A 13,541-nucleotide genomic window follows, 5' to 3' on the forward strand; every position below is an offset into this window, starting at 1 on the left:
AGGCACAGAAAATTAAGTAACCTGATCAGATTTACAGAGCGTGGTAAAGTCAAGATTCAAACAGAAGCTGATTAGCTCCATTGCCCTTGTTTTCAACTCTTCCAGAATTTCCTTTATGCTTTGGTCACGCCTTTCTCTTCTTACCACAACTCCTCAGTGAGAGTAGACATAGCTGGACTATATTAAAGAACTAGGGAAGCAGATGTTTATTCTAATATAGGCATCAGAAGTTACTGGGAAATCTTGAGACTCAGGTTATGAGGTGTGGAATCCTGAAGGGAAACTGAGGATTTCTCTCCAAAATTGAATTCTTTTCAAGGGTGTCTTGCATCTCTTCCTTCTGGAGGCACAAAATCAGGAGCATTGGGAGTTCAAAGTCATCTTCAGCTACATGGCAAGTTCAAAACTCAATTGTGCCATAATTCATTTTACAGAATTGGGATCAACCTCTAGTGCAGCTCTGTGGTATTCTACAAGTAGAAGATGCTTTCACAATGCAATGATTGCTACCACACCCTTGCCCTTGAAATGTTTCTCTGACTTGCTGGCTTTCTTTTACTCTTCCCTTCCTGAACCGCTTCAGTTCTTAACTTTTCATTGTTAGAACTCTTAAGCACAAAGAAGAGCCAGAAGGTTCCTTGGATATATTGTCTTCTCTTTTCTGAGGCAGCAGCATCAAAGTCTAAAGCTAAGTATTAGGTTTCTTTAGGAAGATCCTCTCTACTGACTGACTGGCAGTGAGTTGGCCAATACCAGTAATATCTAATCCTGGCTAAATGGGTATCTATTGGTGGCACTGCCAAAATGGAACCCAGTGGAGACACACATGGTAGCAGTTTAACCCCTGGGGTAATGTGTGTAGCATTTAAAGCAGTAGTTCTTAGCTTGCTGGTATTTGGCATTGTCTGGAGAGACATTCTAGTTGTCAAAACTGACTGTGTAGGTCCGGGGTACTTGTGGTTTCCAGTAGAGATACAGCTACCCATCCAACAATAAATACATGGACAGCATTCCGGAGCAGAAATGTAAGCCTAGAATATCAACAGTGCTGCAGTTGAGAAATTTTAACTTAGATTAATTTGATTGATTTAGGCAAAATAAGAAGGAGTAAGATGTTTTATCCATTTGCATTGGAAAGTCACTAGGTCTTCTTTCTTGTGTGTATTTATCCAACTGATTTTAATGCAGTTCTGCTCCTGGTATTAACCCTCCCACACTCAACATATAACATCTTTTTGTTGTTGTTGTTGCTAGGCTCACATGTGTTCCTGGTTTTGGGTTTAACAAAATTTTTACTTTTATTTTTGCTTTTTGTTTATTTTGTATTTTTTTTGAGACAAGGTTTCTCTGTAGCTTTGGTGCCTGTCCTGGAACTAGCTCTTGTAGACCAGGCTGGCCTCGAACTCACAGAGATCTGACTGCTTCTGCCTCCCGAGTGCTGGGATTTTTGTGCTCTCTGGTAGCAGGAATTCCTCTTCTGTCTCATTTATGTTCTTTTTCTTGATAATTTTTCTGTGTACTTGCTAAGGCTACAATTTCACTAAATACTGTCTGCTAGGAAAGGTTTCTCTTTAAATTTGGAGGCTGTCTTATGTTTATAACTATTCAGAAAAATCATAGAACTGTTTCCTCTTTCTCACACTGAGACATTTTTCCAACAGGACTATGATGCAATGGTCAAGCTGGTAGAAACACTGAAGATGCTGCCTACATGTGATTTGGCTGATCAGCACAACATTAAATTCCACTATGCATTTGCACTGAATAGGTAAGAATGATTATGTGTAGAGTTTGTGAACATGTGACCTGCTAAATTCATCTGTTGACTTGTAACATTCATTAGATATGATCCAAGTCATATGCTAACTGCTGAAGGTATGAAAACGCACAAGGTACTTTGCCTTTGGAACACATATTTTCTTAAATCAGACATGTAGAAAATCCTAATAAGGCCAGGTGTGGTGGTATATACCTTTATCCCCTGCACTCCGGAGGCAGAGGCAGGCAGGCAGATCTCTGGAGTTCAGGGCTGTCTGGTCTATATAACTCTTGTGTCAAAAAAATTCTAATAGTTTGGGGAGAGATATAGTTTAATGAAGGGGTTGTCCAAAGTTATATAGATAAAAGTATAGCAGAAGGAGAGAGTTTTTCTGTTTAGGGGTATAAATGCTTCTTTGTATTTTCTGGTCTAAGTTTGAAAGAATTCTATCATGGATGGGAGATGGTAGGATGTGGAGGATAGTGAAAGGCCATTAAATTTGGCTGGAGTGTGAGCATAGAATTATTTTTGCACAAGGTGCATCTAAGTAATATCAGGTGAAACCAGAACCCAAGACGCAAATGAAGGAAAATACAGGATATAAAGTTAAGCATAGAGGATGGGATTATACACATGAAAAAGGTATTGCTGGGTGGTGGTGTGCATGCCTTTAATCTCAACACTCTAGTCATAGGCGCACTTTAATTTTAGGCCAGAGGCAGATGAATCTCTCTGAGTTCAAGGCCAGGCTAGTCTACAGAGCTCATTCCTTGTCAGCTAGGGATACACAAAGAAACCGTGTCTCAAATAATAAATAAACAAATAAAATAGAATAGAAAGAAAAGAAAGAAGATATTGATGGTATCTTTTAGGCTATGGAGGACTAGCTGAAGTAGTAAGGTTGATGTTGCACAATAGATAATGAGGGGGTCTTAGTTAGGATTTCTATTGCTGCAATGAAACACCATAACCAAAAAGCAAGTTGGGGAGGAAAGGGCTTGTTTGGCTTATACTTCCACATCACTGTTCGTCATCGAAGGAAGTCAGGGCAAGAACTCAAACAGGGCAGAGCTGATACAGAAGCCATGGAGAAGTACTACCTTTACTGGCTTACTCCGCACGTCTTGCTCAGCCTACTTTCTTAAAGAACTGAGAACCACCATCCCAGGGATGGCACCACCCACAATGGGCTGGCCCTCCCCCATAAATCACTCATTAAGAAAATCCCTTACAGGCTTGCCTACAGCCTGATCTTCTAGAGGCATTTTCTCAATTGAGGATCCCTCCTCTCTGATGACTAGCTTTTGACAAGTTGACTAAAAACTAGCCAGTATAAATGGTGTTGATTTTTAATTTATTTATTTATTAAAGATTTCTGTCTCTTCCCCGCCACCGCCTCCCATTTCCCTCCCCCTCCCCCAATCAAATCCCCCTTCCTCGTCAGCCCAAAGAGCAATCAGGGTTCCCTGCCCTGTGGGAAGTCCAAGGACCACCCACCTCCATCCAGGTCTAGTAAGGTGAGCATCCAAACTGCCTAGGCTCCCACAAAGCCAGTACGTGCAGTAGGATCAAAAACCCATTGCCAATGTTCTTGAGTGGGAAGTACTCTACAACACATGGGCACAGGAGACCACTTCCTACGTATAACCCCAGCAGCACAAACATTAAGGGCCTCATTGAATAAATGGGACCTCCTGAGACTGAGAAGCTTCTGTAAAGCAAAGGACACTGTCACTAAGACAAAAAGGCAACCCACTGACTGGGAGAAGATCTTCACCAACCCCAAAACTGACAAAAGTCTGATCTCCAAAATATATAAAGAACTCAAGAAACAAGACCGTAAAAGGCTAATCAACCCAATTATAAAATGGGGCACTGAGCTGAACAGAGAATTCTCAATAGAAGTGCAAATGGCCAAAAGACACTTAAGGTCATGCTCAACTTCCTTAGCGATCAGGGAAATGCAAATAAAGACAACTTTAAGATACAATCTTACACCTGTCAGAATAGCTAAAATAAAAAACACCAAGGATAGCCTTTGCTGGAGAGGTTGTGAAGAAAGGGGTACACTCATCCATTGCTGGTGGGAATGCAAACTTGTGCAACCACTTTGGAAAGCAGTGTGGCGGTTTCTCAGGAAATTCGGGATCAACCTATCCCTGGACCCAGCAATACCACTCTTGGGAATATACCCAAGAGAGGCCTTATCATACAACAAAAGTATATGCTCAACTATGTTCATAGCAGCATTGTTTGTAATAGCCAGAACCTGGAAACAACCTAGATGCCCTTCAATGGTGTTGATTTTATTTCCTGTGTGTGCATACGTGTGTATGCACGTGCATGTTTGTGTTGTGTTGTTTGTACGTGTGTGCATGCATGCATGTATATGTGTAACTTAGAAAGTGTTGCCTAGAGACTGCAAGCCTCCAAAGCTTAAATAGTAGGTAAATTAGCTAAAATGATGTAGCAAAGAGCCTGCGAATCCAATGATTTAAGTAAGACTGAAATTTTCCTCTTGCTTAGCAGGATAGAATTGAGGGAACCAGGCTGTTAGCACAGCAGCACTGCTCTAGAAATGGCTTTTAGACTTAGCATCCAACCATTTTATAGGTTTTTGTTGTCCCCTAGACAAGCAGTTTTCAACCTGTGTTGCAACCCTTTGTGAGGTTGAATGACTTTCGTAAGGGTTATGTATCAAATACCCCGTACATCAAATATTTACATTATGAGTCAAAATGGTGGTAAAATTATTGCTATGAAGTAGCAACAAAATAACATTGGGGTCACCACAACATGAGGAACTATATTTAAGGGGTCACAGCATTAGAAAGGCTGAGAACCACTGCTCTAGCATGTTGGCTTCATCTACATAGTTGAAGCTAGTTTACTGCCTCTCTTACATTATAACAGATAGGCCATGGTTACAGACAAGAAGAAAGTGAGAGCCAAATTATTACCTTTCTCTCCCTTATTCTTTCAGGATTTTGTACACTGTATTTTGATCATTCATCCCCCTGCCCTAACTACCCCAAGATAAATCCCTCTTACCTCCCAGCCCAAATTGTATCCCCACTTTTAAATTTTAAACCCATTGAGTCCAATTTGTGATGCCTATATATTCTTGGTTGTGCAGTCGACCTACCAGGAGCTACACTTTTAAAGAAAACTGACCCTTCCTTTCTCTACACTAACAATTGCTAATAGCTCCTTGAGTAGGGAGTGAGACTTTCGTGCCCATCCCACCTCTCCATGCGGAGATTTTGTCTGGCTTGAACTGGCCCAGGTCTTGTGTATGCTGTCACAACCATTGTGAGTGCATGTGGAATTGCATTATGTGTCTAGAAAACACTGTTTCCTTGTAGTCATCTATGACTTCTGGCTCTTACACTCTTTCTGCCCCCTTTTCTGCAGTGATGCTGGGACCTCTGGAGGAAAATGGTTGAATATATATGTTCCATTTAGGGCTGAGTATTCCACAGTCTCTCATTCTTTGTACCTTGACCAGTTGTAAATGTTGGCTAATCACCATCCACTACACATAGAAGTTTCTCTGATGATGTTTGAGAGATACATTAATCTAAGAATTACTAGGAATCTGTTTAATACTATGTTCATTTAGTTATAATAATAGTAGATTATATTCTAGGGCTGCAGGTTTTTGGCCTGATAATAAAGTATGGGTTTCATCTTCTGGACTGAGACTTAAATCCATTCAGAAGGTGGTTGTTACTGGCATGATGTTCATGACACTATTGCACCACTGGGGATGTCTTGCTAGATCATATGTGTGTGTACATATACACATACATGCATATATATGTGCATGTATGTGTGTATATATGTATGCATATATACATATATGTATACATTTGTGTGTGCATGTATGCATACTCATAAAGGAGTTGAAAGAGAGTCACTCTATGATGAGGCACCAGTGCCTCTACCAGACACCATAGGCTAACAAATAAAAATCCCCATGCTAGGAATGGGTTGCCTCTTTTGGAGTTGTTGGCCAGTAAGGTTTCATAGACCCCCAACATTACAAGTGATTGTCAGTGTGAAAATGTGTGTTCTCTTTCATGTTCTACACCCCAAACCCCAGTGGGTCTTAAGCTCAACATCCCAAAGTAGGGAAAGCATTTTAGAAATGAAGGTCAACCTTCGTTAAACCTGGGAAAACAAAGTCTAACAATCCTGTTCCCCCAGTGTATGAGCTCCAATTTTAGTAACACTTGCTTCCATGTGATTGAATGTTGAGTTAAAAGAATTGTGTCATCACTTGTGCAAATTTTGAGAAAATTCCTAGTGCAGTATAAAAACTATAAAAATTAGCTTGTTAAATAAGAACTGGGAGTTGCTTGTTGCTATTTTTTAGCTAGACAAAATAGAGTGTACACATTTTCAAATAGTGAATGAAATAATGATTACTGTTCTCTCAAAGGAATGAAAGAATAAAACAGGCTTTGAAGTGGAAAATTGACATCTAAAAATGGATATGACCCTATGAGATGATTCAGAGATAAATAAATTTCTAATCTGGAGGGAGAATAGTTGATATTGCACACAAAACCAACATCCCTTATGCTTCCTGGTCTCAATGTCTCCTGTCAGGAGACTCTGTTGAGCCCAGGCAAGAGTCCTTGGTACTGAGAACCTTATTTTCACATAATAAGCTAAGAGTTTCCAATTGATTCATAGTCTTTAAGTTTATGTTTCTATTTTAACTAGTCCAGTTGTAGTAGGATATGGCTTTGTATACAATTTTAAGGAAGTTGTAGTGCTACCATATATATATATATATATATATATATATATATATATATATATATATATATATATGGGAAATAGTGATGGGGAAAAGGGAGTATTCCTGCATTTCAGCTGACCTTTAACTTTTATGAAGTGAACCAAAACATGACCATAAATTAGTTACTAAAGGTTGGCAGGCATGAATGATGTTTGACCCTCAGATGGCAAGGACTCCCTGTCAGTGGGAAAGCTGGCTTGAACCAGCCAGCATTTCCTGGTATCTTCCACTTGACTGCATTCAGAAGCCCATTCAAAGCTACGTGAAGTTTCCACTGAGCAATTAAACTGCTGGCCTCTCATGGTGTAGAATCCTTTATGAGCAATTTTGTATTTGCTATTGCTCTTATAGACAAGACTTTACTATGTACAAGTGTGTACTAGTTCAGGCATACTATTCTAACCAAGGATCTAGCTAGCAGGCTGAAAGATGACTATGCTAGACAGTGTTTTTATTTTTGTTCCCTATCACCATTGTATTACCCGAGAGAAACAATTTAAAGGAGGAAATATTTCATTTGGCTCTCAGCTTCAGAAGTTTTAGACCATAGTACTCAGCTCCATCATAGTACTCAGATCTGTGGTGAGGCAGGATATGGTGGGAGTCACATAAAAGAGCAGAGAAGTTCACTTCGTGGCTGACAGAAAGAAAAGGGAAAGAGGGAGACAAGATATATCTTTTCAGAGCATGTCTCCAGTGACTCACTTCCTCCTAATAATGATGTCATATTATTGATCCGTCAACATACTGACTAGATGAGAACCCTTATATCTAGTCATTTCCAAAAGGGCCATCAGCTGGCAACTAGCACCTACTATATGCCCCCTTGTGGTTATTTCATATCCAAACTGCCCTCCTAAAATCTTCTGTCTGTCTTATAATACAAAATGCATTCAATCTACTTCCAAGAGTCAATATAATATTAACAGTTCGGGCTGTGTTAAAAAGTCCAAGCCCAAAGTCTCTTTGAAGACTAAAGGAAAACTACTAGTTGTGAACCTCTGTAAAATGTAGAAGTCATGGCTGTATACATTCCACATTCAAAGGCACTTGAAAAAAATTCTAGCCCCAAAAAGAGAAATGGGGCCAAAAAAGAGGAATGGGACAAAAGAAAGACTAGAACCCAGTAGGACAAACCTGAAATCCTGTAGATGCATGTCTAGCATCCATGACATGTGGTGCCATTATGTGAGCTCTAGGTGGGTTAGGATTGTCCTGTTGCTGTGGCCTTGCTGTTTGCAACCTATATGACATTTTGGGTTGGCCCTGTTCCCCCCTGCAGCCTTCTTTAGCTGTTCAAATTTCTGATCTCCCTAGTATTTTTTATCTGCACTGCTTTACACGTTGCCCTCTAGGTGTTGCCTGCAGGGATCTTGATCCTGTTACAAATTGCCTACCCTCCCAGGCTTTCTTTTGAAATCTGGGGAAAGCCTCATGATCCCATAACTCTTGTTTTCTGTATCCTTGTAAAAACAGCATCTCATGAGCAACATTAAGGTCTGTTGCCAGCTAAAGCAGTATCTGTGCCCCCCTTGGACTATGGCTTCAGTGGCCTATAAATGCTTGGATGAGTGAACATGGAGAAACACTTTCCACGTGGCCTTATGCCAGCAGAGTGCCGTACAACTCTTTTTTTCAAAGCACAATCTTTCAAATTAGTTAATCTTTATACCCCTGAGCCTGAATGACTGGGTCTTGGTCATTCCTGAAGATAATCAAGGTATATTTACTATTGTCCTGATGCAAAATAGTTGGCTTCTTTAATGGCCCAGAGCTCTTCAGCAGTCATATTTTCCTTGATCCCAACATTAGCTGCTGCTTTTCTGCTCAAGTTGCAAAATATCCCAATCTTTCTACTTACAATTCTCATTGTAAACTTGGCTAAAAGCAGGCAATGAGATAGATGCCACAATCTGAATGACCACTTCCCTTGAACTTTCCTCTGCCAAATTTAGTAGTTTACCATCTTTATTGTTTTTATTAATTTTATTTTTTGTATATGGGTGTTTTTTCTTCATGTATGTCTATACCACTTGTATGCCTTATACCTGTGGAGGCCAGAAGAGGTATGGCTCCCCTGGGTTTGGAGTTATAGAGTTTGTGAGCAACCATGTGGGTGCTGGTGATTGAAAACAAGTCTCTTGGAAGAGCAACAGATACTTTTAACCACTGAGCCATCTCTCCAGCCCAATCTGTCACCTTTAAGTTCATCTTACTATAATATCTCAAGACACTGTAGACGGGTTCTTTTTCATGATATTATACTATGGCTATCATCTAATCTAATTCCTAGTAGAGTTCTTGTTCCCATCTGAAATATCATAAGCACAATCTTTACTGTCTACATTTTATTAGCCTCTGGTCTTGTGAACTCTCGCCAGAATCACCCATCAAACTTGGTTACAACCTTTTAGCTTATATCTCCAAATGTTTTCAAACTCTTAACGAAACCAATTCCAATGGCTTCTGAACCACATTATCAGGTAAACCCATAGACAGAGTCCCACACGCCTGCATATATAAAGTTTTAAAAGCTGAATTTAAAAGATATCTCTTATTTGAAATGTTTGGGACTAAAGTATTTTTTTGTTTTTCAGGTTTCCCCCAAGATTTTAGAATATTTACATACTTTACCAGTTAAATACCTTCATCAAAAAATACTTAATTGGGGCTGGAGAGATAACCCAGCAGTTAAGATCTCTGACTGATCTATTCTTTCAGAGAACCTGGATTTGATTCCTAACACCTACACGGCTCAGAACAGTCTATAACTCCAGTCCCAGAGGATCTGTTGCCCTTATCTTCCATCCTTGAACACTGCATGCACATGGTACACAGATATATTCAAGCAAACATCCATTTACATAATAATTAATTTTTTTAGAAATCTGAATTTCCAAATATGATACCCTTAAATTTTTGGATTTTTAGGTTAAGGATATGCAACCTGAATTACTTGGAATAGTCATGGCATGAAGCAGGTGTTTATCTATAATATCACTGTGTACTTGGATCTTTCATACTTTACCAGGCTTCAGTGATAACTTCTGACCACTCCCAAGTATCAAAACAATTGACAAAATGCAGAGATTGCCATCAAATGGATATATTTATCAAAGGAGAATCCCAACCAGCAATGTTATATCATATTTAATGATAAATTTAAAACAATGTTGTTGCCATTTTCTGTCAGACAACGAAAGTACAGATCTAAAATAATTAAAATCAGTTAAGGAGTTTTGAAGGTAGTTGTCTTCACTACTTAATACCAATCTTTCTAATAAGATTTAGAATATGTTTTTGTGTTTATTTTTATCTTGTATATTTTTTGGGGAAATGCCTTCTCAATTTCTCTAGTGATTTAAGGTATTTTTTTTTACTTTATAACAGAGTCAGATATAGGAGAATTTGTGTTAACACATCTTCCTTTTTGAGTGTTTTTTAAAATTTTAGGTTAGCATAGCATTTTTATTGTTTTTAAACAGCAATTGAAAATTAGCACACAGAGTAATGGGTTTAATTACAGTATTTCTGGATTTTTTGGATTATAATATAACATCATATTTTGCTTACCTCCCCATTATCTTTCCTTGTTCTGACCCCTGTTGTTCTCTTTCTTCCCCTGATACTTCCTTCTGTTTTCATGTTACAACTACATATATATTTAAATCTTAGATTCTGCATATGAAAGAAAATGTGATATTTACCTTTGGTTTAACAAAGCTTATATCTTTGAACCTCGATATCCAGAAAATTTCAGTGATATGGCATTACTAGTCAGTCACTTCATTGGTGCTTTAAGGCTCATGGCAGTAAGTATTGGCAGCTGCCAGATTCAGATGTCATTTAAGAGCCAAGATATTATTTGTAATACATTTTGACATATAAAATAAAGCATCAGTCATTAACCATTTGCTTTAGTCCTGTTCTATTGCTGTGAAGAGACACTATGACTAAGGTAGCTATTAAAAGATAAGGGATTTAATTGGGAGGTTGCTTTCAGTTTCAGAGGTTTACTCCATTCTCATGGTGGGAAGCATGGTGGCATGCAGGCAAACACTGGTACAATAGCTGAGAGCTACGTCCTGAACCAGAGGCAGAGAAAGAGAGAGACGGAGACTGACTGGCTGGGTTTGGCATGGGCTTTTGAAACCTCAAAGGCTACCCCAGTAATGCCCTTCCTTCAACAAAGCCATACCTACTTTATAACAAGGCCATACCTCCTAATCTTTGTAATCCTTCTCAAATAGTGCAAATTCCTGGTGACTAATAATTCAAATATATGGGGGGAGCTTTCTTATTCAAACCACCACACCATTTCTTGAGGAGATCTAATCTGTTAGCAAGTCCTCCACTTGGCATTAAATGGACAGCATGCGGACATTATCAATTATTTGAATATTTAATTTCCATATTAAATCTGGAAGAGCAAATTGTAAATCTGCATTTATACTTGGAGAAATCACATTCTCATTTTAACCCAAGGATTCCAGGAAAGTTTAAAAAGAAAAAGTCTTGTTTGTAGAAACTATTGAGATTTCCCCGTAGATTCAGTCTCTCTTATGTCTCAAGAGTGTGTATTAAGAGACTTCAGATGCATTCATTTCTTTTGATACTGCCCTTGAAATAGGGCATAAAAGAAAAGGGGAAGTAGGTTTTCAGATTTGTCAGGGCACATTTCTGAAGGGGGACACAAGAATCAGCAGATCAATACTATGCCTCTCCCTTCTAAGTTCAAGGATAGTCATTCACATTTTAGGCTAAATACTGTCAGTATCATAGTGTCAGGTAGTCCTTTACAGAAGACTCCCATGCTTGGATGTGTGTGAAAAAAATTATTTCTAGTGTATCACAGCTCTCACTAAAGCAATATGGAGAAGAGACTATTATGCCTGTGTTATGGGAGCTGTCAAAAAGTATCTGTGTGGTAGGGCATGTTTTTGTTTGGGAGTTATGTGACTATTTTCCACCTCCACTTTGTTGATATATACCCAGTCACCTGTAAGTAAGTCATGTGACTTCTCAGGAATTAGAACTTCGCAAAGATTAAAAATAAAAAGAGAGAGCCAGGCGTTGGTGGCACATGCCTTTAATCCCAGCACTGGGGAGGCAGAGGCAGACAGATCGCTGTGAGTTCGAGGCAAGCCTGGGTTACAAGAGCTAGTTCCAGGACAGGCTCCAAAGCTACAGAGAAACCCTGTCTCAAGAATATATAATATAATATAATATAATATAATATAATATAATATAATATAATATAATATAATATAAAAAGCGGGGTAGTAAGATGGCTTAGCAGGTAAAGGTACTTCCTGCCAAACCTGACCACTGGCATTCAATCCCAAGGACCCACATGCTAGGAAAAGGAAATTAATTCCCACAAATTTACCATCACATGGATGTATACCAACCTTTTGGTTGTACTCAGGGCACAGTTTCAAGGTCACTTGGCACTACCCCAACTATTTCAGTAATGGATGTTTACAAGATGAAAGGTAGGGTCTGACTATAATGATCAGTTTAGTTCAGCCTGAATGAAGGACACATTTATGATAGAAGTAGGTAGCTGTAAGGAAGGCTGGTACTAGAGATTGAGGACTACATACTTATGAGGGATTTAGGTTTTGTTCAGTAGATACTAGGGTGTTTCTGTTGAATAAGCAGGAAATTCAGAAGTTCAAGGTTTTCCTTGGCCATATAGTAAACTCAAGGGCAGTCTGGAATACATGAAATCCTGCTGAAAGAGAGGTAAGGGAGAAGGAGAGAGAAAAACTTTTTATGTACTATAAAGTTACAGTCTACATTCTTCCCTAGAATCAGCCTCTGAAAAAAATAGGGTACACATAATTTATTTGAGTGGTGATCATTTCCTCCCTTCTATTCCCCTTCCCAGTTTACCCAGGAGATCTTAACTATTTTCCTTTCCTGGGGCTCTCCATGTGTATCCCTCTAAGGGTCCTCCTTTTTACCTAGCTTCTCTGGGGTTGTGGTTCATAGCCTGGTTATCCTTTGCTTTATATCCAATATCCACTTATGAGTACATACCATGTTTGTCTTTCTGGGGAAAAATTTTTTAAAACAATTATTTTATTTGTGTAATGTTTAGTATAACTAAAAGAAGAGGACATAAACTTGATTTTTTAGAATTCTTCTGGGCAGTGTAAATGGTAAATCCTTGTCAGACTAATTGCTATGAACTTAGTTTTCAAGAATATTCTTAGTATCAAAATGTCAGTATTACTAAGGCTATAATACATGTAAAGTGATAGATTAATGTTGTTCAGCTAACTGATAGCTTTGCATGGTGAGAATTACAGGAGATTACAGTACCAATGAACAGTAGCATTCAATATCTAGGTTAGCTTTTTCTGTATATAATAATGGCTAAATTATCAAATGTTGAGATGGTAGCTGGTATCTTACAGTTTTAGATAAATTTTAACATAACTGTTATAACATTAAAAGTAAAAACAATTGCCTATCTGTATTCTCCTTTTTCTAATGTATTTTTTTTTATTTTTGAGAATTTCATTGGATTGGAGATTTAGCTCAGTAGTAGAGTGCTTGCCTAGCAAGCTCAAGGCCCTGGATTTGGTCCTCAGCTTCAGAAAAAAAAGAAAAGCATTTCTTACATGGATATTGATTGTATTTACATCATTGCATCATTTCCACACCTCTACCTCACTTTTCCCCTTCCAATCCTTCCTATCTGCCCCCACTGTCTCTCAAGTGAACATTTTTTTATTTGCTATGATGTAATATTTCTCTGTTCAAAAGTGGTTTTAATCTGGGTGAATTGTCACACACCTGTTGTCCCAACTACTAAAATGCTGAGGCAAGTGGATCTTTTGAGCCCAGGAGCTTGAGACTGCCTGAGCAACATTAGGAAAGCCCCATCTCAAAAACATGTTTTGTTTGAGTGCCTGATAAGTGAGTACCCAGAAAGCTTTTAGCAGTGCATCTCTGGATTAT

The 13,541-nt window shown here is 38.6% G+C and overlaps 1 protein-coding gene across 1 annotated transcript in view; it reads left to right on the forward strand.

Annotated features, from left to right (window-relative positions):
* Window positions 1–13,541, forward strand: part of Map3k15 (mitogen-activated protein kinase kinase kinase 15) — a 120,703-nt gene that overhangs the window by 40,466 nt on the left and 66,696 nt on the right. The window contains exon 6 of the mRNA XM_075958962.1: window positions 1,662–1,768. Within this exon, the coding sequence (XP_075815077.1) occupies window positions 1,662–1,768 (107 nt within the window). The remainder of the gene's footprint in view (window positions 1–1,661; window positions 1,769–13,541) is intronic.

Source organism: Microtus pennsylvanicus, chromosome X, assembly GCF_037038515.1.
Source record: "Microtus pennsylvanicus isolate mMicPen1 chromosome X, mMicPen1.hap1, whole genome shotgun sequence".
Classification (NCBI taxonomy): domain Eukaryota; kingdom Metazoa; phylum Chordata; class Mammalia; order Rodentia; family Cricetidae; genus Microtus; species Microtus pennsylvanicus.